The sequence below is a fragment of the Pelodiscus sinensis genome, chromosome 11 (genome assembly GCF_049634645.1).
Source record: "Pelodiscus sinensis isolate JC-2024 chromosome 11, ASM4963464v1, whole genome shotgun sequence".
Classification (NCBI taxonomy): Eukaryota; Metazoa; Chordata; order Testudines; family Trionychidae; genus Pelodiscus; species Pelodiscus sinensis.
In genome coordinates, this window is record NC_134721.1 from 32613796 (window position 1) to 32639810 (window position 26015).

Consider the following 26015-nt stretch of genomic DNA (forward strand, 5'->3'; position numbering starts at 1 on the left):
CCTAGTGCAGCCTGCCCCGACCCGGCCCAAGGGGCAGAAGCGCCCCCGCACCTGTGGGGGTGGGAGAGGCCTCCATTATCCATCATGAGGCCCTCCCAGTTCAGGGTCCCCTCCTCCCTCCAGTGCACTCCCTTCCCCATGTAAATAAAAAAGTGCCTTATGTACAGCAAGTGCATTTTATTTATTGGGAGGTGAGGGAAGGGTGGCAAGAAGGGGTGGTGATGGGAGCGGGAAGTGGGGGCACAGGGGCATCCCTGCAGAGGTGTAGGAGTGGCCTATTCTGGGGCCTGGTCCAGCATCACCCAGAGGACTTCCCGGACCCGAACCCTGTGGCAGTTGGTCTGCCAGGTGGCAGCCATGTGGAGCGGCTGGTAAGCTTGGCCCTCACCTACCATCCACCCCAGGAGGAAGGCCTCCCCCCTCCCTTCAATAATATTGTGGAGCATGCAAGATGCCGAGACGACCTCTGGGATGTGGTGCACCCCCATGTCCAGGCGGGTCAGGAGGAACCTAAACTATCCCTTCAGACGGCCAAAGGTGCACTCGACGGGATTGTGGGCCAGGTCCAGGTGGCTTTTGAAGGTGGCCTGGCTGTGGTCCAGGTCGCTGGTGTATGGCCGCATCCCCCAAGATGCACACGGGCATCCTGACATCCTCAATGGTGAATTCCCACTGAGGGAAGTAGGTGCCCGCCTCCAGCCTGTGGCACAGGCCTGAGTGCCTGAAGATGCGAGCGTCATGGGCCCACCCGGACCACCCCACATAAATGTTCTGGAACCAGCCCTGGTGGTCCACTAGCGCCTGGAGCACCACAGAGCAGTAGCCCTTCCGGTTTATTAACCAGGCCGCTTGGTGCTCTGGGGTCCGGATGGGGATGTGGGTCCCGTCTATAGCTCCCCCACAATTCGGGAACCCGAGGTTGGTGAAGCCGGTAATGGTGGTGTCCATGTCCTGGGGGCGGATCACCCTCTGGAGCAGCACATCATTGATGGCGTTGACGACCTGCAGAGGGATGCATGGAATGAGAGACAGTGCGTACATGGGCCCCTGGGGTGTGCTCACCCTCCCTTTGATGGCCCCTCCCCCCACACAGGGATCTCCCCCTCCCCCACCAGCGGGGCTGTGTGCAGGAGGGACAGCGTGACCCCATGTGCGGGGCTTCCCCTTTCCGGGACAGCCTTCCCCCACCCGGTCTGGCCCCTTCCCTCCCCCAGGTTGAGCCCATGGTCCATGGAGGGCCTTACCTGCCAGATGACCACGCTGATGGTGGACCTGCCCACCCCAAACTGGTTCGCCATGGAGCGGTAGCTGTCCGGTGTGGCCAGTTTCCAGAGGGCAATCGCAACCCTCTTCTCCACGGGGATGGCAGGGCGCAGGCGGGAGTCCTGCTTCTGGAGCGCAGGGGGTGCAGAGCTCATGGAATGTCCCCCTGTGCATCCAAAAGTTCTGCACCCATTGCTGGTCTCCCCATTGTCCCAGCACCAGGCGCTCCCACCAGTCCCCACTGGTGTCGTAGCTCTAGAGGCGCCTGTCAGTGGTGGGGTACGGCTGCCCAAGCCCAGCTGCAGCCGTGGTGAGGTTCTGCACCTGCTGCCCAGTCTCCAGCTCCTGCAGGAGCAATGTGGCTCCCTGGTGGAGCTCCGCAGCCTCTGTAATGGCCATGAGGAGCGGATGTTGCTGGCTGGGGTCCTCCTCCGGCTCCATGGCTGTGACGGTGGCAGCGAGGGTGCCCGGGGCACTTGCCAGGATCAGAGGTGACAGGTGCTGTTCTCAAAAGGGTGCATGAGCATGCAGCCACAGGGAAACAGCCATCGAGGAGTCCCTTTAAGTACATTTCCCAGTGGGGGTCCGGCGCATGTCCACAGACGCTGCTGGTGACCTCTTGACATGGCCAATTTGCTTCCGGAGATACATTCTTGCGCAAGGGCTTCCCGCCAGTGTGGACACTTTCTTGCGCAAGAGCTCAGCGTTCTTACGATGTGGTTCTGGCCAGTGTAGACGTTTTCTTGCGCAAGAGATCTTCCTGCGCAAGAACCCGCCAGTGTAGACATAGCCCAGGTGTGTGGGTTACATAGACACACCCCTAGAAGTGTCTGGGCTCAGTGAGCAAGATCTGATCTGGTCCTAGCTTCCTGGAGTAGCTCCTGATTCAGGTGGCAAGATCCAGCCCATAGTCAAGATAATTCCAACCTGGGTGTGTAAATGAAGCCACTTAGTGAGCCAAGACACTCCCAGGTGTTCCCGGTAGGGATTGCTTGAGTTACTGTAGTACAAACTGTTGGAGCAATGCTGAGGGAATGGGAAATAGCAGGATGCTTAAGTGCTGGCAGGGGCTGTTGATGACAGTTGCCTGTGATAGGAGACTGCAGGACTCAGGAGGTCAAGGCCCACCAGGGACTGGTTTCAGTAGATGGCACTATTTTTATGTGCCAATAAGAAGGAGGCACTGTTCTTTGACTAGTTTTATTAGGAACATAAGTCAGCAGAAAAAGTGGGCATGGAAGCAAGTCCCCCATGCCCCAGAGTTAGCAAATACATTAATAGTACATCACTCATTGTTAAAACCAACCCTCTATTTTTAGCCAATAGTAAGACACAGGACAGAGGAAGCCAAAATAGAGAGTCAGGTACACTATACAAGCCTTGTAATGGTGAATGCACAGAGAGGCCATGATGGGCCCAGACGCTCTGTAGCGCTCCTCTCTGGGCATTCCTACTGTGGGCTGGAGCCAGATGGAGGAGTGGCCCAGGGCCTCTGAAAGGTCCATAGTCTCTCTTAGGACATCTAGCAGAGCCAACTTTGTTTCACAGACCCAGGAGGGTGCTTCTCCTGACTGCTTTGGGCACTGCCACCACCCCAACAGCAGGCCCAGTGGAGTCTTCTGAGCCATGGAGTACAGATGAGGGGGATCCAGGGCACTAGAGGTGAAGGGGCAGTTCTGTCCCCTCCCACCACATGGCAAGGCACATATTACAACCTGAGGTCATGCCAAAACAGGCTGCAGCAAATATACAGCAGCAACCCCTATCCTCCTTACTCAGCTTGTAGAGGGCAAGGAGTACCTCCCAAAGCCACTGTGCAACAGAGGGAAGAGTCCCCCCTAGCAAGGAGGTGCAGAGTAGCCCACAGGTCATCCCTGCCTGCTGCTGGGTGGGAGGAGCCCGGTTTACACTCCCCACTCCAAAAAGGGGGGAGTTAATATTGCTTCTGCTAAGGCACCTTCTGGGGTGAGAAGAGAATTCTTTGCTTCCTCCAGCAACACAGAGCCAGTCTGGTCTGGATGCCAGAACTCACTGCCCTGTCTTAAGGAAACCCCTTGTGATTGGCTGCCTGCCCCAGGAGGCTGGAAATGGAAATGGGCAGCTAATCAGAACTGTTACAGGAGCTGGGGTAGAGCTCCCTCACACTAGCCAGCAATTTTCAGGTAAAGAAGAAGGGAGCAGAAAGAATCCAGAATCAACATTCCCTCTAATTTTTTTCCACCTATGTGGAATAAATTTTGTTATATGCACCAAGATGTGACGTACACCACCAGGAAAAAACACGTGTTCCCGGCTGCAGGAGTTCTGCTAATCAGCTGGGCAGCATTTGAATCTCTCCATGGTAGTCCCCAAGCGTCTCAGCTTACAGGGAACACTGCTCCAAGCTCGGGGCAGCTTCACCCTCCACCTCCCCCATCCTGTGAATGAATCAAGCCTGTCCCGACCGTAGATCAGTCCATTCTCTGCCCTTTCCCCCTCCATTACTGTGAAAAGAGGGTGGGGCTTTTCTTTGCTCCTGCCCCCCAACCCCTGCAATGGGGGAGGAAAATAACTCCTGGCACTACCCACTCTTCCTGACAGATGGGAGACACCCACCAGTGGGTAGATACAGAGCAGGGCACGGGAGACATGTGGGGAGAGGCGGACAGTGAGATCTGAAGCCAAACAAAGCCAGTAATATAAGGCCCAGGCTGGAGGGAGACCTGGGCAGATTGAGTCCAGAGCAGAGTCTGATCTTTCCAGGGAGGTTCTCAGCAGATGAGCAGTTGCCCCGAGTCCTTTGTGCAAAGCCACACAGAGGGTGTCACTGTCAGTCTGTCTTTCCTAACATCCCCTCTAGGAGGAGCTGAACTGGCTGAGCAAGGCACTGAAGTCCAGATCTCCCATGGAGGTGAGGCTCTCTTCAGGGAGGGTGCCTAGGACCCCGTTGATGAAGCTGTTGGCACCGCTGCCCCCCCCACCTCCACCGTCGCCTTGTGACTCTTCCCCTGTCCCACTCACCACACCACGCTGGCTGCTCATCAGGCGGGTGATTGAGTCGGGATAGGTCAGAAGCATGTTGTGCCCATCAGCCCCCTCCATGGATGACCCCTGGCTCAGCAGCTGCCGGAAGTCATTAGTGTTGATGGACTCTAGGCTGGCGTAGGTGGTGTCATCCAACAGGGCTCCCAGCTCCATGGTAGCGGAGTCGCTCCCACTGTCAAAAGGCAGCTGGAACAAGGCATCAAAGCTGGGCTCAGTCTCAGGAACAGGAGGTGGGGGCTGGGCCCGGCTTGAGATGCCCAGGCTGGAGAACTGCTCCAGGTTGACTGTACTGAATCTCAGCTGGGGGGCGGGAGGAGCTTGGCTGGGCCCAGTAAAAGGTAAAGAGGTGTGCTGGGCCGTGGCCTGCGGTTTCTGGATTGGTGGCAGCTGCCCCATGGCACCTGCCATTCCGGGGAGACCTAGAGGAAAGGAGAGGTTAGTGCGAGGAGGTAGGGGGGACCCAATGAACAGAGACCAATATTCCCTCTAATTTTTTCCATCCATACGCAGATTTTTTTCCATCCATAAATTTTTATGGGCACTGAGGCATGTGTGAATGTGCACCACCAGTAGCAACAAACCCACTTGTGGGCACTCTACAAATCAGCAGGGTGGCATCTGAATCTCTCCTGAGCAGCCACACAAGCGTGCAGCTTACAGGGAATGCAGCAGGGACCCCAGGACCTTCCCCCAGGATGGCATGGTACAGAAAAGCATTAGAGGGGACTGGGCAGTCCCCACACACTGGAGCTGGACCAGAGCTGGTGCTCCCTAGCGGGAAAGCCCCCACGCTCCCTTCCCCGCCCTGGTGCAGTGTGGCTGACGCCCCCTTACCGCTCATGCTGGGTAGGCTGAAAGTGGGTTTGGGAACAGGAGCTGTGCGGCTAGGGACAGCGATCCGACGTGGTGAGCGTGCCTCTGGAACTACCACTGCTGGGAGGAAGGACCGAGTCAATGACCGGGGGGGGTGGGGCTGGGGGTGGCACAGCAGAGGATCCCCTCACTGCAGCTAGGCCACCCTCAGATCCTCCCGGGACAGGAGGCTGATGGATTCCATCTCCCAACACCACAATTATAACCTGTACTAGGGGCAAGCAAGCTCAGTTGGCCCCCAACCCAATTGTTTTCAGGGCCTGAAGCCCAACTCAAAGCCCTCCCACTCCCAAGAGCTACGCATGCTCCTGAGCTGCCCTCCCACAACAAAGAACCCCTTCTCTCCAGACACTCCCAACTCCCTAGCTAAAATCCTCTCCATGTCCATCTAAGAGACCCCACACAACCTCCTGTCCATCCCCCCACATACTCTACTGCCCTGTCCTTGTTCAGAGCCATTACCCAACCCCAGCCTCACCTGCGAAAGGTGTTTTCTGTACAAAGTTCTTGAAGGTGTCCCGTGTGCGCTTGCGCTTCTCCTCGATGCGATGGAAGTCACCTATGAGACAGCACAGCCCTTTAGCCCTGGGGACTGATTTCCCCCTTCCTTTCCCCCCTACCACAGAGCAGGGTACCATTCCCCGCTCCTGAAGCCAGCTAGTTCCCCTACTCTATGGCCAGAGTAGAGCCAACACCCCTTAAAGGAAAGTCCTCATGGTACCTTCATCTGGCAGGTAGCGGAACTCCATGGCCTCGCTGACCTCCTTGTCAGATGGGCGCCGAAGCTGCATCTGGACCGTCACCGGCTCCCTGAGTGCCTGGTCCTGATAGGGGGGGGTTTTGAACACGATGGCGACCTGCCGGTGCACATCTGCTTGCGAGAAGGAGCCCTTGGCTTCCCATGAGTCCTTGAAGAACCGGACTTCAATGTCCTCTGGAAATAAAGGGGTGGTGAAGGGGCTGCAGGCACCAGTGGGAGAGCTGTAGATAGAACCCAGGAGTCTGGCTTTAAGGATCCCCCCTCCTCATTATCCCTACAACTATTAGACCTTTCTGCCCTGCCAAAACTGTGGACAGACCCCAGGAGTTCTGACACCAGGCCAACCCACTAACAATGTTCCCTCTAATCTTTTCCATCCACGTGCGGATTTTTTGCATCCATAATTTTTTACGTGCACCAAGGCATGTGTAATTGTGAACCACCAACAGAACCAAAACGTGCTGTGGAGGCTCTGCTAATCAGCTAGGTGGCATCTGAATCTCTCCCAAGCATATACAGCTACAGGGAATGCCCACACCCCTCACTAACCACTGGCTTCCTCATCTGAGAGCAAGAGAACCAGCTGCTCAGAGGATGGGTATGTGGGGTGGGGGGGAGAAGTGCAAGTCACAATCCCTGTGCGGGAAGCCAGGCTAAAGATCCAGCTTTTGGAGAAAAAGCCAACTGTGTCCTGATGGAGGGAGAGACACCCCTGTACTCACCCCTCTGGGAATGCCCAGGTCCCCCATTCATCCTCTCATGCTAGGAGTCCCAGGGCTTCCCCCAAGCACTCACCTTTCTGCACTTTATCACAAAGCAGGAAGATCTCGTCTCCCCCCAGGCAGCTCCCTGAGTTGCGATTGACCCGGCAGATCTTCAGCTCAGCTGTGTTGGGGGCACCTGGAAGAGGGGGAGACAGTCAGAGTCCCCAGTACAAACCCACATGTGGACACAGGTGGGTCTCTTTCTAGGGGCTCCTCTCCCCACAGCATCCCTCGGCCCCTCCATTCTTCCATAACCACCCCCTACTGCTGCTCCAAGGACCCCACCAACTCTCTCAATCTCTGGGTCAAGGACCTGCTCCCAAGTACCCTCTCCCCTACTGCTGTGCTCCCCAGCTCCTGCAACTGGGTCAGATCCCCTCCCCACATTGCTTCCAATCTCCCTCCCTCCACCCCCACCCCCCAGCTAGGCCTGGTCCTCTCTCTTCAGGCTCACGGTTGTCGTAGATCGGCTGTGACACCACAAGGGGAAGTGGCACAAGGTGTCCAGTACCCACAGGGTCCTGCACCCACACCTGGAAGCAAAGCCGCACGGCGTTCAGGTCATAGTCCCCCTTCTGGTCGTCCAAGGGCACTGCAGGGGTGAGAGGAAGGATGAGACTCTGGGGAGGGCTGATCCCCAATTCTACCTCCCCTCTCCTAGGAGTCTTGGCTCCAGCCCTCTCCAGGCAAACTCCTGCCCCACATTGACTGAAAGAGTTGTTATGGCTCTGAGCCCGGCCCATCAAAGAGCTCCTGTTTGCTCTTTCCCAAGGGGTTCCCCCCTCATGTCACAGGGGCTATTGTTGTTTCTGCCTCTCCCCTCCCGCGGGCAGTTCTCCCCCCGAAGGGGCCGTCCTTGGTTCTGCCCCATGCCCAAACAGTCCTCCCCCCATGAAGGGCCGTCCTTGGTTCTGCCCCATGCCCAAACAGTCCTCCCCCCATGAAGGGCCGTCCTTGGTTCTGCCTCATGCCCAAACAGTCCTCCCCCCATGAAGGGCCGTCCTTGGTTCTGCCCCATGCCCAAACAGTCCTCCCCCCATGAAGGGCCGTCCTTGGTTCTGCCCCATGCCCAAACAGTCCTCCCCCCATGAAGGGCCGTCCTTGGTTCTGCCCCATGCCCAAACAGTCCTCCCCCCATGAAGGGCTGTCCTTGGTTCTGCCCCATGCCCAAACAGTCCTCCCCCCATGAAGGGCTATCCTTGGTTCTGTCTCCCCTCACCATTGAAGGGGTTGTTGTTGGTGCGGATGCGCTGTGCCACTGCCTCATCCAGCTCCCGCTTCTTCACACACTGGATGCCCAGGTTCTGGAAGCTGAGATGCAGGCAGCATTATGCACATGGGTGCCAGCCCAGCCCAAGTTGGGAGCCCCCAGCCCTGCCCCAACATGCTGATCCTCACCCCTCGCGATGCTGCAGTTTCCCCAAGGTCACAAAGAAATCAGCAGGGGAGCTGAAGAGCCTTGATGTCCAACTCCCCCACCCCACAGCTTTAACCCACTCCCCCCCAGCCTTCCCCCAATTCCAGGGACAGAACCCAGGAGCCCTGACTCCTAGCCCCCATCTCTCATGCAGTAGAACCCACACGCCTACCAAACAAAGCTTCGGACTGAACACAAGCATTGGGGCTCACCTGTGGATGTTGCGCTCAGGTGATAGTTCAGCCTCATAGTAGCCATCCTTGCAGTCCTTGCCCACCAGCTCATGAGGGTGGGGTCGGTGGGGAGCATCTTTGGTCACCAGTGAGATGCGAACCTTCCCAGGACCTGTGTAATTATTGATCTGGGGGTGGAAGATGGTGGGAGATATTAGGGGTGCCACGGATCCTCAGCTTGACAAAAAAGGTGTCCCACCCCCACTGGAAATCAGGCTAAGACCTTCCAAACTCACTGCTCCCTCCTGCTTTCCTGGGGGCAGCCGCTGCAGGGCTCTGGCCCCTTAGGCATAAGGCTACATTGGGATCTTATTCCAATCGGGAGCACAGGAGCGTTAACACTCTGACACCTTCCTCCAATCTCCTAGGGGGTGGGGAAATGAGTCAGAGTGAGGAAGCAGCATTCCCTGGGATCATGCAGCAAATCAAGAAAGCGAGAGAGAGACCCTAAGAGTCCTAGCTCCCAGCTCCCCCTGCCCCCTCTTGCCCACAAGCCCCCACTTCTTTCCCAGGAATCCTGGTTCCCAGCTCTCTGCTCCATCCACTAGGCAACCCCCAGGATGTCAATTGCAGGTCCAGGCCACCAGCCAGAGGTGAGGGACTGAGGAGATGCAGGAGTGGGGACACTGAAGGTGCACAGACCTGATTGGTGAGTGTGGGGAGGCGGGCTGATCGGTGTGGTGGGGGATGGGGCTGACCTTGATGGTGGGGTGTGTCTTGGTGGTGTCGGTGCTGCGCTCCCCGGGGATGCTGCCGGCAGAACGCCCCTCACACTTGTAGCGGAAGCGCATGCCACGTTGCTTGGGCTGTTCGATGATCTCCACATAAGGATTGCTGCTGGGAGGGGGCTCTGGGGACACAGAGACACAGACATGAGTGATGGATAAACTGAGTTGCAACATCCCCCACCCCACCCACAACTCTGCAATCAGCAATAGCTTTGGCTTGCAGGGCACAAGTACCATAGAGCATGGAGGGAAAGTCAGGCACATGGACTGAATGAGGGGCTGACTCACAGCCCTTCCGGCCCTCTCCACTAGATCCCACCTGGATAGAACCCAGGAATCTTTCTGAACAGCCCCACACCAGAGATGGTAGCAGTGCTGCATAGGGCCAGGGACAGCACCCACTGCCACATCTCAGCATAGTCCTGGCAGTTACCCCTCTTGAGGATTTCCTGATTGGAGCTTTACAGCAAGAGGACAATGTCCAGCTCCTCACATCACTCTTGCTGGCAGGCCAGCAGCGCTGAAGGGAAAAGACGGAATCCCCAGGAGATCTCCTGCCAGAATCAGGCTTGAGCGTTTCCCAATCATGCTCTGGGCCATCACCCAGGGCCTAGCCACTGACTGCAACTTCCACTGCAGGAATCCACCTCAGAGTGTGACTAATCCAGATTCCACCATGAGTCATCCCAACCCCAGTCAGACGGGAACCCCTGGCACTAGGAGCCCAGAATGCTGAGATGCAGCTGCCTCTGGGGTGAAAAATAAGGCCTGTTTATACACAGATCCCTCACCAAGTGCTGAGAGATAGCGTCACATTTGTGTCTCATGCAGTTAATGGCATTTCTAGCAGCATGGCACGCCCTAGTGACAAACTACAATACGGGGGGGCAGGGAAGAAGGCACTTACTCAGAGTATGTCTACACTGCGGCACTATTTTCATTCTGCATCTTTGAAACAAGCCTGTTATTTCAAAATACAATGGGCTCGCTATTCCGATGTCCCTGTAAACCTTGTTCCAGGAGGCTTAAGGGACATTCCGGAATAGCGGATTATTTCAAAGTTTGGCGCTGTGTAGACCGTGCCAAATTACAAAATATGCTATTTCAAAATTAACTCAGAATAAGATACGCAATTTGCATAGCTCAAATTGCATAGCTTATTTCAAGCTAAAGGTGCAGTGTAGCTGTCCTGAGAGAGCACCCCCTAGTGTCCTACTGCTCCACTCACTGCAGCACAGCAGCCTCCTGCATTCTATTCCTGCTCTGGGGTGAGAGCGCTATCTAGTGAGCTAGAGAAGGGGGTTCTGAGAGCCAGGATGTTTGGGTTCTACAGAGATAATCTCTAGTATCTGATATGGTTTTGTGAGGGACTAGTGCTCCAAAAGCCCTAACACCTTTGAGGGCAATTAGTAGTGAAATACATTAGTAATGATCATACTTTTGTTAATTACATTCATTGACTCATGACTCACCCTGGAGTGCCCAGTTCTGCTGGAGTAAGACAAAAGGCAGCATGTCTGAAAGGCAACAATGGGAGTGGTTATTTACATGACTGAGCCAGAGTTTTAGCAACTTCCTGCAGCAGAGAGTTCCACAAGTGCAGCATGCAGATGGGGCCCTTGTATGGTCCCAACTAGCAAAACAGCTCTCTTGTCAATCAGCTCCACCTAGTGTCCATACCTGGTATTACACCTCATCACCACTCTTCCCCCCGCCCCTCCCCAGCCCCCAATGTATTACATAGTTCTTACATAGTTCTATGAGGCCTGGCCTATCTGCTGCCCAGAATCTTGACTTCCCCACAACATAGAGCTTATGCTGCCCTAGGGAAGAGTGGTGAGATGCAAGTGCCTCTGGGGTGGGAACAAGGCTGGCTAGAAGTTGCAGAATAACATGGAATTACAAATAAAACATATTCAGGCAGGGTGAGAATGAGGGGGGGAAGGAAGTAGTGCAGGGGCTCATGACAGGGAGTTAATGGCTCTCGATCTAGAGGACACCAAATTAAATTAATGGGTAGCAGGTTTTAAATTAATAAAAGAGAGTTCTTCACACAGCGTGTAGTCAACCTGTGGAACTCCTTGCCAGAGGAGGCTGTGAAGGCTAGGACTAGAACAGAGTTTAAAGAGAAGCTAGATAATTTCATGGAGGTTAGGTCCATAAAAGGCTATTAGCCAGAAACGGTGTCCCTGGCCTCTGTTTGTCAGAGGCTGGAGATGGATGGTACAAGACAAATCGCTTGATCATCGTCTTCGGTCTACCCCCTCTGGGGCACCTGGAACTGGCCACTGTTGGCAGACAGGCTACTGAGCTAGCTGGACCTTTGGTCTGACCCAGTACGGCCATTCTCATGTTCTTATAATCTCAGATATGTCCCAGAGTTGGGCAAATCCCAACTCCCCTACCCTGCTATTCTTTCCTATAACACACATGGGACCGTGCCAGCCTAGCACCACACCCAAATGTCAGAGGGGCCCAGGCTGCAGACATTGCCAGGCGAGGATGCAGCTGGAACGCCTCCAAGAGATACACTGAGTGCTGAAGGGAACAGGCTCCCTCCCATGGCAGTCAGGGCTGGTCCAGATGTCCCAGTGTAGCACTAAGAGGCTGTGCGCTGAGCCTAACCTCTCAACCCCACTCCCCTGGGGAATTTTCAGCTCAGACAATTCCATTTGCTCTCCCGAGATGCTCTGGCAATTCCAGATGTTCTTATTTGCCTCAGACACCCTTATGCAGCACTGCTGGGTGGCTGTTGTACATTGCCATGCTCCACCCCAGAAGTGTCTGGATCTCACTGGAAGATGAAATTATGGTTTCTGTAGTAATTACAGAATAGTCTGGACACTAGACCTGTCATTCCTACAGGACCAGAGACGCCTCCAACTCTGGGTAACAGCAAGCCCCAGACAAGCCCTGTTACAGAGACTATCCCCTCCCAAGCACACATCCTTCAGAAATACACCCAAGGGATCCCTGGCCTGGTACTGAGATGCAGTCACCTCCGGGGTGGGTTGGATGGGGGTGTTTATATATCATATAGCCCAGAGTTCCCCCACTGAACTCCTCCAGACATCTGGCTTCTGGTGGCTCCTTTGGGAAGACAATCCCGTGCCTCCACCTGAGGTCCCTCAACACACACTTAAGACCCCAATTCTGCAGCCTGATTCCGCCCAGCATAGGGGCTCCCAACTTCCATCAGACCAGCAGTTAGTTAATGCCTTTGGTTTGTTTGCAGAGCTGAGAGCTGCACCCTGGTTACTAAGGGACACAGCTCACTCATTAACCAGGTACCATTGTCCTAATAGGGCTGCTAGTAGGAAGTGATTTATGGGGCTTATGCATGGACCAGGACCAATGGAAGCAGCAATTTACGGTATCTCTTATCACCTCAAAATCCACAGGTGTGACTCCGTGTAGAGAATAGAGACCTAGGACTGGGTTAGCAGGGCACTGCAGGGCAGGATTGAGGGGGCACTAGAAGAGGTGTGGGGGTGGGGTGAGCCCGGGGCTGGGGTAGCAGGGGGCTGCAGGGCAGAATTGAGGGGCACCTGAAGGGAGTTTTCTGCCAGTTTCAGCACTAAAGTATTTAGAATGGAAAGGCTGAGGGGTGGTGGGGCAATATTCTAACCAGTGACCCCAGGCCTGCCAGCTCCGGGAATGGGGAATCCTCATCCCCATGTCCTGCTGGAAAGCAGGGGGAGGGGCAGAGAGAGCAATTCCTTTCCCTTGATGTCATCTGTTTTGTGCTGGAATCTTGCCTGCCACAGGCTGGGCCAACAGCTCTCCCAGCCAGAAGAGTGGCAACAGCTCAGCACAGGGAGGACAGAGAACTGGAGTTCTGGGGACCAATCTTGCCCTGGGTGCTGGAGTGGAGGGGAAAGAATGGAACTAGATGGGGGACTCATCTCTAAAAATTATGGGCATTATAACAGTGCCAGGCTCTGCACAGACACCGATTGAAATCAGGGGCACGGCCTGCTGAACCCTGCACAGACCCGGACCAAGACTAGACTCGCTGCAAATGCACAGTGAGGCAGTCCCTGCCCTGGAGAATGAATAATCCACAAAGAAGTGTTGGGCAGGAAAACTGAGCTACAGAGAGCGGAAGGGAGGGTGACAGGCCCATCAAGGTGGCAAAAATAACCCACGAGTCCTGCACACTATGTACTGGGTTGGGCTACCTCCACATACAGGTCCATTAAAGTTTCAGGAAACCTTTTCTGATGTGTAAAACTCCTCCGCTCTAGCGGCAGCTCTTAGAGGAGAGAGGGAACTAGGGGTCTGGGAGGCAGCAAGGTCCTGCTGGTTTTCTTCCCCCACTCCGGAGACAATCCAGCTATGCCTCCCCACTGACCGCAGAGGCCTCTACCCCATCTCTCCCCAAAAGCCATTGAAGTTGGGACGTTGGCAGGAGCCGCCTTTGTATATTGATTGTCTGCAAAGCAGCTGACATGCACATGTACAGGGGAGCACGTGCAGATCCATCATGTGTAAGGCCAGAAAGGCCCACTAACATCACCTAGTCAGACATCCTATATAGCACAGGCTGGCCTGGCTCTGTCCTGGAGGAACTGCAGCAGATCTTCCAGAAAGCCATCCAATCTTGATTTAAACGTCACCAGGGATGCAGAACCCACCACAGCCAACGGCTGGTCCACTGGTTAATTCCCCTCACTGGTAAAAAGGGATGCCATATTTCTATCTGCATTTGGTAAGCTTTAGCTTCCTGTAGCTGGATCATGTTAGACCTGCTTGTCAGTCTGAAGAGTTCTCATGTTAGCCAATTTCTGTTCCCCCTGTAGGTACTTTCTGTTCCCTGTGCACTCACCCGAGAGAAATGCATACAGCAGCGGTGGACAAAGGGGCCTCCATGGGCTGGATGTGGCCCACCAAGCCGATAGATCTGGCCTGTAGCTGCCCTGTCACTCCCCAGGCCAATAGAGACCTGGAGACAGGGGGAGCACACAATGTCTCCTCCCCTCCCCTGCCAATCAGCTAGAGAGAAACACATTTCTCTCTAGCTGCCGTGTGCCCCTGGCAGGGTTAGAACAGGGGGCAATAGACTTTGCCCACTCCCCAGGCCCTGATTGGCCTGGGAAAGCATGTGAGGTCCACTCCGGTTGAGGCATCTAGAGAGAACTGCCATCTGTTTTAAAACTGCTGATGATGCTCTCTGGGGGAAAGTGAGGGAAGACTTCATGTGCTTCTCCACCCCCAAGCCAATCAGGGTCAGGGGGGAGGAAGGGGGGAGCACAAGAGGTCTCTTGGCCCCACTTCTCCCACCCAAGGCCCAGCCCCCTCTGGGGCAGCCTGGGGCCACTTCAGAAATTTATCAAGTTGCCCCCTTTTAAAAATTATTGCCCACCCCTGGCATACAGGGAGGTACGTGTGTCAAATTCAAAAAGGCATGACAGCCACAGGGACTGAACTGGGGACTTCCCGAGCTACAAGCCTGCAGCCCGATTGAAACTACACATTTGCTGGTAAAAGCACGGTCACTTATGGGTGAGATTGGTTAGCCTTTTATACTAGCAAAAGCTCCAAAGCAAACTCAGGGCACTACTACTAAGGATACTAAAGCCTTTTGCCATGGCTCATTTTGCTTGAGGCACTGGTACAAAGGAGTGTTTTGCTACTATAAATGGAGACTGCTAGGAAGGTTTGCCAGTATGACTGCATTGGTATAGCCATACTGACATCTTTTACTAGTTCAGGACAGCATCATTACAGATTAAGCTAGAGCTAGGCTGGGCAGTTGGGGGCTGGGAGACTCCCATCCTCTGTGGATCATCACAGAGGAATGGGAATATTACATATAGACCTGGTAGTGTGGCCAGGTGGGTAGCACATAACACTGGGGCTCTGGACTCCTGGATTCTGTTCCTGGCTTTGCCACCAGTCTACTGGGTGATTTTGGGTAAATCTTCCCTGCCAGTGTCTCAGTTTCCCTCATTTGTAGAACAGGGGTAATTGCAGTTCAGTGCTAGGCAAAGGGATCGCTGTGTAAACCACTCCAGTGTCCCACCCCAGAGGCAGCAGCATGAGAATGATATTCCCCTGTGTAGCAGGCTTTGAAATCTGATCAAAAGTACAGAAAGAGCTAAAATTACTATTATACACACACTAGACTGACTACAGGGCAGAGTGTGTGTCATGTGTGCATCATCTGCATATACATACAAACACACTCCCCTGTGCACGTATTTCATGAGGGAGTTTATATATCTTCATGCATAAGCATCTTGTGTGTTGTAGGTGAACAAGCACATGAAGGGGGCTGGAGCCACACAAGAGGTGGTCACTGTGAACTAACCCGTATTGTGTAGCCAGAAGTCAGATAGCTGGGCCACAGTATGGACTGTAATGCACCTTAGAGGGTAAGGCCACAAATTCCTATTACTCTGGGATTAGGAACAGAAGCCCCGGTGCTGGTCCAGGACCCTACTGCAACAGATAATGTGTGAACACAGAATTCAAAGACTGTCACTTTAGGGAAGGGACTATCTGTCTAAAGAGCCAGACAGGATCAGATCAAGGGGCCCATCTAGCCTGTCTCCATAGTGGCAAAGATGCCTAAAGGAAAAATTATGGGAACAATCCCTGGACTCCTATTATAGATGCCCAGATTCTGAGGTCAGAAGGAGTCACTGTCATCATCTAGTCTAATCTGACCTCTTATATGACAGTCCATAGACCAGCCTTGAATTAACTCTTGGAGGAACATCAGCCGGTATTTTTGAAAAAAAACATCCCATCTTGATTTTAAAATTGCCAGGGATCCACCCTGGCCCTTGGTAGTTTATTCCATTGGTTAATTCCCCACATTGGTACACATTACCTCCTGATTTCCACTCTGAATGTATCTGGTGGGAACTTCCAGCCATTCACTCTTCCTAGACTAGGATCAAGTTCTCCCTTAGCCTTCTCTTGGTTAAACAAATAGATTGAGCTCCTGGGGTGTCACTAAGTCATTATTTAGCAGGCAGCTTGGGGCCTGAAGTAGAAAGCTACAAAGCCCTGCCTGAAGGTTTGCTTGCTTTATTTAATCTTTTCTCTGGGTAGTTTTGATCTCCCACTAAGCTTTCGGTCTCTATGCAATGCCTCCTGAACTCTTGGCCACAATAAAATCCTCTGGCAGTGCCACCCACAGACTAATTGTTGCATGGGGAAAGCCCCTCCCCCCAAAAAAATCAGTTTTAAATGAATGAACATTCCGTTTCCAATGAACATACTGAAATCAGACACAGATGGGCTAGATTTAAATCTTCACAGCAGCGGTTTCTAAACTGATTTCATGTCTATGACTGCAAAAAGACAGACTACATCAAGACAAATGTAATCAAATCTCATGCCTTAGGGCTTCAGTCAGTAGCTAAGTAGAGGTGTTTAGTTAGTTAAGATGGGGACTTCACTGCTTAGAAAAGAGACAACTAAGGGGAGATAAGATAGAGATCCATAAATCAAGACATGCGTGGAGAAAATGTTTACTCCTACTTATAACACAAGAACTAGGGATCGTGCAATGAAATTAATAGGCAACAGGTTTAAAACAAGCATAAGGAAGTATTTATTCACATAATATCAGTCTGTGGAACTCTGCCAGAGGATGCTATGAAGGCCAAAACTTATTAGTGATAGAAATTTGATCTGAGGAAGTGGGACTGGCCCACGAAAGCTCATCACCTAATAAACCATCTTGTTAGTCTTTAAAGTGCTACATTGTCCTGTTTTTTGTTAAAACTTATTAGAAGATTCAAAAAAGAACTAGATATATCCATGGAGGATAGGACCATCAATGGCTATTAGCCAGATGATTACCTGATCTCTTCATTCCCTTTGAAACACCTGGTATTGGCCACTGTTGGAAGACAGGATTTTGGGCTAGATGGACAATTGGTCTGACCAGCACAGCCATTCTTATGTCTGGGTTGGAGGGTTTTCTGTCTTCCTTTGAAACATCAGAGATCAGCCCATGTGGGACACTGGATGGGGTAAGCTACTGCTCTGAAATGGTATCAAATCCTCTCTCTAGCTGCCTGGCTGGCGGGTCTTGCCCAGATGCTCAGGGTCCAGCTAATCATTAGATGGGGGTTCAGGAAGGAATTTCGCCCAGGTCAGATTTGCAGAAACCTTGGGAGATATCACTTCCCTCTGCAGCACAGTGCAGGAAACATGCTGGGATCAACTGGGCACAGCTCACCTCAGCAATTCTCTGCCAGCGTAGGGCACGTGGGCACTGCAGTCCCTTTGACCTCCCCTGTTCTCTGCCTGGGGCTCAAAACTGTTTAGTCTCCTGAGAAGTGAAATGCACTGGGCTCAACACAAGTGGAACTGGGTAAAAATAATCCCCCATGTTGGACAGGAGGTCAGATTGCATGATCTGATCATCTCCGGTGTCCTTAAACATTAGAGAACCAAGTCAACCGATTTAAAATGAAAGCAATTTAAATCACCAATCGGAAAGCCTGAATTTCTGTCATCCATTTTCATAAACCTTTCCATTTGTTCTTTAGTAATTTTCAAAGAAAGGATGCCCTCATTAAAAAAAAATGTAGTTACAATTAAATAGTCTTTATACTAGATTTGCTACATCTTTTTACTGCCTAAGAGAATGAACTAACAATATGCATTTATTTATGTGATTACATAGCTTAATATTTTCAGATTCTTATTAACATCTTTAGCATGTTAGAAAATGGCAAAAGACATATGGCTTATTTACTAATTAACTTTTTGTTCATTATTTGTGTCAACCTGCATTAGGGTGGTAACTGAAATTTAATTAAATACACTAAACAGTAGCTAAAATTCATTTTTATTAAACAAAATATTAAGTGTTTTGCATCCACAAATTTCTCTTATGAAGACATGTTTCACGTTTACAACTAAATGATTTATTAAAGGAACAGAGGGATTAACTGTAGCCAGTGAATTCAACTGATAATATCAGGTCAGCCTGGGAAAATTTTCAAACATGCTTATGTGACAGAGAATGGAGTTTAAATTCCTAGTCAGAAGAGATTTTTAAATCTCTTAAAAATGAAACAGGCTGATGTCCTGTGCCATATTTCTAAACTCTGAACTCAAAAGTTAGATGCCTCCTCCCTCTTTTTCTTTATACTGAAAGGCAGCCTTGAACTCAAACTTTTTAAATAGAATGTCATGGATTCAGAATATTTTTTATTTAAACGTTTTAAGAGATTATAAGAAAATTATAGGTTATACATATTTTAACTATTTTTTCTTTTAATTTAAAAGAACATCTGTAATTTAAATATTAAAAAATAATTTAAAATTATTTTTAAATAAACCCTTTGAATTTTATCCACCTGGTATGAAACTAAGAGATCAATCCGACTGAGTCTAGAAAGCTGTCCCCCAAACAGACACTTGAGAATGACTTGATCATGGGCTTTAAGCACCTCTGTGCAGAGGAGTTTTCTGAGAGCAGAGGATTCAATCCAGGAGACAAAGGCAAAATCAGACCCAGTTGCCAGGAGCTGAAACTTGACAAATTCAGACCAGAAATAAGATGCAAATTTTTAACAGGGAGGGGAATTAACCATCAGAACAGCTGACTCCATGACTGATGCAGTGTTTATACCTTGGGGTTTTTCAATCCAGATCACAAGTCCCTCTAAAACCAATGTTCTAGCTTGAAAATCAGATCTTGGCTGGAGGTAGGAATGGCTAGGAATGGTACTCTTGGCTGGGTTATGCAAGAGTCAGATTAGATGATCACAAAAGTCCCTTCTGGCCTTGAAATCCATGATAATTCTTTAATTCTGGTCAATTTTGTAAGCAGCAATGTGTTCTAGTTAGAGATGTAAGAGTGCAACGGTGTAGTGTAAAGGCTACTGGTCCGGCTCCCAGGGAGTCATGTGCCACCAGATGCTGCTGCCTCTGCTCCAGCCAACTCCCTGCATGCAGCAGTGGCAGGCGGGAGAGCAGTTTTAAAGCTAGCTCCCAGCATACAATGGCTCCCAGGGAGCTGGCTGCCACCCCAGGTGTAACTGTTGAAAGTTTCTGCAGTTACATGGCTAATCAATTACATGAATTTTAACATACCTAGTTCTAGCAGATAGGCGCATTGGTCTGGGAGTCAGAACTAGGGATGTAAAATGCCATTTAAAATGCTAACTGGTTAAACTGTATGTTTAACTGGCCTGCCATGTTGCAGGTCAGAGAGCCACTGGAGCAGCACCCCACTCATGGTGTGGTGCAGCAGGCCCAGCCAGGATGGAGGGGCACCCCCGGCCTGCAGCACAGCCCATCGTGAGCTGCTCCAGCCAGGCCAGGCCAGGCCAGGCCAAGTCTGCCACACTGTGCCATGGGCAGGAGCTGCTCTGGCCAGGAGCTGATTAACTGATTACTCTGGTAAGCATGCCAGTAGCCTCTGTCTCCTCATCTACTTTCATCTATTCATACTGTGAGCTCCTCCAGAGCAGGGACTGTATTAATGTGTGCCTGTGCCTGGCACAACAGAATTGGGCCTACCCTTCTCAGCTGGATGGGGGCTCTGAGCACAAGGGAGACCCCGATTTCAATTGGCACCTTGAACTACAACTATAATACAAATAATATTAAATAAATGCATTAAACCAGAGTCTGAGACATCTGACAAGACAGATTAAAAGCAGCAGTAAAAAAAAAACTAATTTGGAATGAAAGATCTTCCAATGCGAGCATATAACCCAACAGTGCTGCTGCACACAGCACCAGACATGCCACCTCCTACAGGGCCTGGCAGAATTGCAGGAGGCTTCAAGAATGATGGGCCTGGAACAGCAGAGAGCAATGGGGACTGCTCACTTCTCAGCTGAGCTTAGGAGGAGAGGAGAAATAGGGCACCTCCTTTGCTTCCTCCTAGCACAAGGACATTTGTAGATCCTAGGGCCAGAAGAGCGCCTGTGACAAGCTGACCTTCTATATCATATGGGCCATAGGCATGTCCTGAATAGAGTCCTAGCTGAGATCATAAGGCAGCAAATTCAGAAGTGATCAGAGGAAAAGATTTCTATGCACAGCACGGTTCACCTACCAAACTCATTCCCACAGGCTGTGACTAAGGCTGGGGGGGCCAAACAGGAATCCAGAAGGGAAAACGGAAGGGTGAAGGCTGGAAAGCCAGAGTTTTGGATGGGACATCAAACCTCCCGCCTCAGCAATGAAGCTGATCTCTAGCCAGAGTTGGGAAAAAGACATTGAAGGAGGCCAGATTATCTCCCCTCAGCTGCTTCCACCACAGCAGTGGGAAGTGCCCTCTTGTGCTGGTCTCTGAAGCAGCTGGTCTCACAACCATGACCAGAGACTGGGCTCTTTGGGGGTAGGGAGTATCTTTGTTCTCTTTGTACAGTGCCTAGCATAATGGAGTCCTGCTGTGGGCCTGGGCTCCTGGTGCTACCAAGACATATGTAATACACAGTAATACTGATACCCATGAAGGGTATAGAATTACACACAAGCACTCTGTTGGATCAGAGCCTAGGGCTGGGTGTGTAACAGAGAGCAGGCTCAGAATAACCTGTTACGTTACTGTAATACAAGTAATAATAATGTCCAGAGACCTTGACCAAGACTGGGAACCCCTTGTCACACCAGGAGCTGCACAGGGTCCCCCCCATCAGGCCTAGTGCTCCACAGACACACACTGAAAAGCAATCCCTGCCCTTCATCAGGGCTAGTGGCTAGGGCACCAGACTGGGACTCAGGGCACCTGGGTTCTATTCCCAGGTCTATCACTAATCTTGGGGAAGTCCCTTCTCCTCTCTGTGCCTCACTTTCCTGTGTCATTCAACATCCTGTCTATATTAGGCAGGGTTTACTGGTATCACTTCATCATCAAATCCTCCCTATCCCAGGAAAGATGTCTCCATTGTGGCTTTTGTCAGCACTACTGTTGATCATGGTTGTGGGTTCTACGCTCCTAGCCAATACAGGTAACTGGAAAAGACTTTTACCTTAAACAAGATCTCACCAGGGAGCTCTTTGTGTTGAGCCTGTCCATTATGTGTCTGAGCAGTGCCCAGTACAACTGGGGCACTCTAAGCCAGAGATCTGAGCAGCATCCACCACCAATCTGTGGGGAAAGGGGATCCTTCATGCTATCACAATACACCTGGTTGCCCCAACTGGGACTCCAACATACTAGTGCAATACAAATAGTCAGTAATTTAATGTCAGAAACAATCACAGTGATAATTTAGTCTGAACTCTGGTATAGTAGCCCTGAAGTAATTCCTGATTAAACTAGAATAGATCTCTTAGAAAAAACACCCATTTTAGTTTGTAAGTTGCCAACAACAGAGAATCTACCACACCCCTTGGGAAAATGGCCCAATGTTATTAATTCCCCTTGTTGTTAAAACAGAAACACAGTATTTCTGCTATGAATTTTTCTAGCGTCAGCTTCCAGCTATTAGATCTTATGAGATCTTTGCTAGATTGAACAGCCCATTATCAAGTGTCTGTTCCTCTGGTAATTATCCATAGTCTGATCAAATCACCCCTTCTCTTTGTTAGGCTAAACAAATTGAGTTCCTCAAGTCTAAAACACATAACAAACAAACCACTTCCGGTTTTAGTAATTTACTGTGTGTCTGTATTTCCGCCCCAGATGTGGCGGGACAGAAGAGCTCTGGGTTATGGGATAATATGGAAAGTGCCACACTACATAAGAACTAGGTGTTAATGGTTACAGGCCCAAAACATCAAGTCAGAGATGCCATTTCCATGGTGTAATGTCCAGTCAGCTCAAGCCCAGCCCTTCCTCCAGTCTGAAGGATCCTGCCACCTGTGTTTTTCCCAGTGTGTTGGCCTTTCTTAAGAGACACCAATTCCCCCTCTTCTCCTTTTCCCACATTTCAGATCCCAAATCCACTGTGCCTGCCTTACCCCCAAAGCAACCAGGGAAATCACTGCCAACCAAGGCCTAGGAAGCAGTTTTCACAAGCCACCATCACAATACTTTTCCAAAACAAAACAGAGGCCCAGTTGAGGAAATAATGGGTGGGGTGGGGGGAGAAGGGACAAAGTGGGGGAAACCCAGACTCCTGGGGAATCCCAGCTTCTCTTCAAGCCCCCCATATTCATAACCAGCACTCCAGTAATGGGTGCTCCCCCCACACTCACATCTGTATGAGCTCAACTGCGTTTACACATCCAACTGTCCCAGTAACTCGCTGTATGAGTATTTCATGCAAACCCTCCAGAGATGAAGGTAAGGAGAAGAGATACCCCAGAGTTAAATGGGGGTCCTGAATTTGAGGAAAGTCCCTATTGCTGGGGTGAGCGTATACACTTACCTTCCATTTCTGCCATAAGTCAGGCTAGGTTCCAGGCTAGGAATACAGGAGGTACTGCGGTGGGTGCTCCCTGGCTGGAGGGAGTCAAGGAAGGGGGCTCCCAGCTTTGGAGCCAGAAGAATCCAGGGAATACGAGGCTGGGGAGGGCTCCTGCGCGGGGCTCAGGAAACAAACCCCAGTCCACAAGAAGGACGTGTGCGAGCTCGGGGGGGTGTCTCAGTACAACGGCAGGCGGGGGGGGGGGGGGGTTAGACTCCAAGGGGATGGGGGCCTCTGTGGGGCGAGGCCCCCAACGGAGAGAATTCTGAGAGGGAACGGGAGGATTGTGGCTCCTGTGCGGGTCCTAGGCGGGAGGGGGATCCCGACCCCGTGTCCCAGCCCCACTCGGGAGAGGGCTGCTGGTGGGGCGTCCCGAGGAGCTTGTCCGGGCGGGAGACGAGTCCAATCGTGGGCGGGTCCAGCCCCTCGAAGGGTTCCTAGGCGGAAGCGGTGCTCCGGGCCCAATCGGGGGTCCGCGTCAGGGGCGGGGCCAGGGGCGTGGTCCACGCGGGGTCCTCCGGCGGGATCGGGTCCAGCACCCGCCGTATCCGTTCGCAAACTACGCCGCACGCGGAAATGCCCGCAGCACGTGATCCGCCCCGCTGCTGGGAAAGCCCCGCCTCATGCAAACGAGCGCGGGGGGGGGGATTCCACGCAGGCGCAGAAGCGACGAAGGCAGCCAGGGCAAATTGCAAAGCCAAGAGAGGCGGCGGGGCCATGTTGCAGCTGGGAACGTGGGGGCTATTAAGAACCTAACCAAGAGTGCTCTGGGGTCATTCAGGAATCACACACGGGACCATTATGGAGCCCTTGACTAGAGGGACCAATTCATGAGACATAAACCATACTACGAGTAGGGTAGGGCCTACTGCATTATACAGGGACCAGAGTGGGGGTGATACAAGGCTACATATGGGGCTGTGCATGGACATTATAGTGCCCTATAGGCTATGAGAAGGCCACAAAGGAACCAGGAAACATGTGTCTTACAGCTGCTGTGGCCTCCCCATTGGGTTTTTTAGGCCAAATGTCCACAGCAGTAAATGGTTGAATAAATGGCCCTGCAGTTGCCTTTGGGGATTCAAATCCCAGAGGTGGCCCATTAAGGCTATTTCTTAGCAACACTGTTGTTCTGTTCCCTGTTTATAGGACACCATAGGCACCATTAGCTAATAAACTCATGCTGCCTCCCTTAAAGAGGACACAACCATATCACCTTACCTCTGCCCCCAGCAAATTCTTGGGCTATGTCTACACTGGCAGCTTCTTGCACAAGAACATCTTGCACAAGGATTCTTGTGCTAGAACTCTTGCACAAGAACACGGCCACACTGTCATGTGCTTTTGCACAAGAGCATCCATGGCAGTGTGGACGCTGTCTTGCTCAAGAAAGCTCTGATGGCCATTTTAGCTATAGGGCTTTCTTGCACAAGAAACCCCTGCTGGGCGTCCGCACTGCCCTCTTGCGCAAGAGAGCTTACATTTGTTAGAAAAGAGCATAGTTCTTGCACAAGAAGCCCTCTCTTACCACACTTTACTGTAAATCTTCTTGTGTAAGAGCTGGCGAGCAGTGTGGAGGCTCTGCGGAAGGATGGCTGTTCTTGCGCAAAAACCCGCCAGTGTAGACATAACCTTGGAGAGATTGTGCTTCATTTCCTTTCTGGTGCAAATATCATTCTTCAGGCTCTCACTTTGAGCATGACATACTTCTCTTTGCTTCCCTTCCTTGGCCCTCCCTTTTCTCCTGTATCAGTCTAAGCTGCTTCTCTTCCCTTTCAAGGCCCTCCATTGCCAATCCCCATCTGACTCATCTCTTACAGGGCTGCTGGAACAGTTTTTACAAGAAGGTGCTGAGAGTCATTGAACCAAACTGTAAGCCACAAACATAATGGAAACCACTTCAAGCCAAAGAGTGCAGCAGCACCCTGACTTCCAGCACCTATACATTTTCATTTTCAGCCCATGCTGCCAAGCATTAACTGCCTAAAAGGGATGTTACACAAATAAACACATTTTAAATCTATAACCATTGAATTTTCCAGTGGCTACACATTTACATGCAGTGGGAAGGAAGGCGGAAGCCAGTGCTGGCAAGGAGCTGGTTTTTAAGTCAGGTCCCTGTCGTCAGCAGCAGCTCCTGTCCTCCCTCCCACTGCCCCCCCCCCCCGCCCCTGCTGCCTCTGTATCAGAGGAAGCAATGCAGGGGGCAGGAGGCTTCCTGTGAGCACTAGCTCCCACCTCCTCCTTATCCCCCACCGCTCTGTGGGAGGCAGCAGTACGGGGGGGGGGGGGGGGGGAAGGCTAGGCTACCTGCACATACCAGCTCCCACCCACTGAGGCAACAGTGCGGGAGGAGGTTGGTTTGACAGGAGCTGGTACACATGGGAACCATCTTAAAAGCTGGCTCCTCCCCCCCTCTGTTGCCTATGTGTCAAAGGCAGCAGGGGGGGGGGCGTGTAACACAGTGTTAAGCAATGAGCCCAGACTCATTGATTAATCGTGTACTTGGATACACACTCACATCCCTACTGCATACTTATTATATTTCTACTAAGCCTCTTCATCCTTTCTCCTATGCTATCACTCATGTTTATGAGTTCCCTGTAAGTGCATGCAAAGCTATCTCATTGAGCTCCTTCAAACTATCCTTTGATGGGATGCTTCAAAAAGCATGACATGTAGATTGTTGGTGGTGAACCCATTGCCCAGCATGCAGACCAGATTGTCTCATTGTTCATGGCTGTATCCACCTGTCATTTCTGGATTTATAGGTTGTGAGGCAGGTTCTATGTTTTTACAGCACCTTGCAACATGGGGATCCTAGGCAAGCATAGAGAAAAGGCTACCTATTAACAGCCTCTTTAAGTCAGAACTTGATATGAGGGTGATTTACAAGACAGAACTAGAAAGCCCTCTAAAAGAAGATTAAAGATTCCTGGGGTCATTGAGGCAAGGCAAGTGGTGCCACAGCAAACTACTGGAAATCTATGGAGACAGATGCTGCCACACCAACTTAGAAAGCTGGGCTCTAGTCCTAGTTCTGCTTTAAGCTTCCTACCTGGACACAGAAAGGGTGCTTTTCGCCTGCCCCGGCAGCGATACGAGGTCAATAAGGAAGGGCTGGGAAGCAGGTGGACATGTTAGAAGCTTGAACTCCTGAGCCCTGGCTCCGAGTCTCTGGCTACTACAAGTTAGGTGGCTGTGGGCCCCAGCAGCTGTCGGGCCCAGGGCTCCAGGGGCCCGTGTCACGCGGCTCCACTGAAGGCCCCCCCTCTACTTGGTTGCGGTTTTAGAAACTGGGAGGGAGGGAAGGCGATGGGGAAGCCGAATCTCGGGGACCCCTCGAAACGCTGCCGGGCCCTCAACCGGCCTCGTGAGGCTAAACGCTCCAGAGGCCTCGTCACGTCCGAGTCACATGATTTTCTCCCATGCGCCCAGCTAGCTGCGCACGTACGTGGGGCAATCTCCCGCTGTCGCCATTCGTGCTTCGCCCGCTAACTGCGGTCCCGCCAACTCCTCAGATTCCTTTCCGATTCAGGCGAACGCCACGAACAGCCCCGGAGCGGGTCCTCGCTGGGACCGGAAGGAGTTAATCATGCTGCCGGAAGTA

The 26015-nt window shown here is 51.8% G+C and overlaps 1 protein-coding gene across 4 annotated transcripts; it reads right to left on the bottom strand.

Annotated features, from left to right (window-relative positions):
• Nucleotides 1-865: 865 nt before the first annotated feature.
• RELA (RELA proto-oncogene, NF-kB subunit) lies at nt 866-25998 on the bottom strand. Of its 4 annotated transcripts, none has more exons than XM_006129689.4 (12): nt 25860-25998; nt 10535-10579; nt 9033-9184; nt 8314-8462; nt 7904-7995; nt 7139-7276; nt 6716-6820; nt 5882-6094; nt 5639-5719; nt 5122-5220; nt 1245-4706; nt 866-1002 (listed from the first exon to the last, which is right to left on the bottom strand). In XM_006129689.4, the coding sequence occupies exons 2-11, from the start codon at nt 10575-10577 to the stop codon at nt 4099-4101; spliced, it is 1680 nt and encodes a 559-aa protein (XP_006129751.1). In that variant the 5' UTR covers nt 10578-10579; nt 25860-25998; the 3' UTR covers nt 866-1002; nt 1245-4098. The 4 variants fall into 4 exon arrangements, with proteins under 4 accessions (XP_006129751.1, XP_006129750.1, XP_006129748.1 ...); XM_006129688.4 differs by having other exon boundaries at nt 25464-25918; XM_006129686.4 differs by lacking the exon at nt 25860-25998 and adding an exon at nt 22367-24550.
• Between the last annotated feature and the right edge of the window lie 17 nt (nt 25999-26015).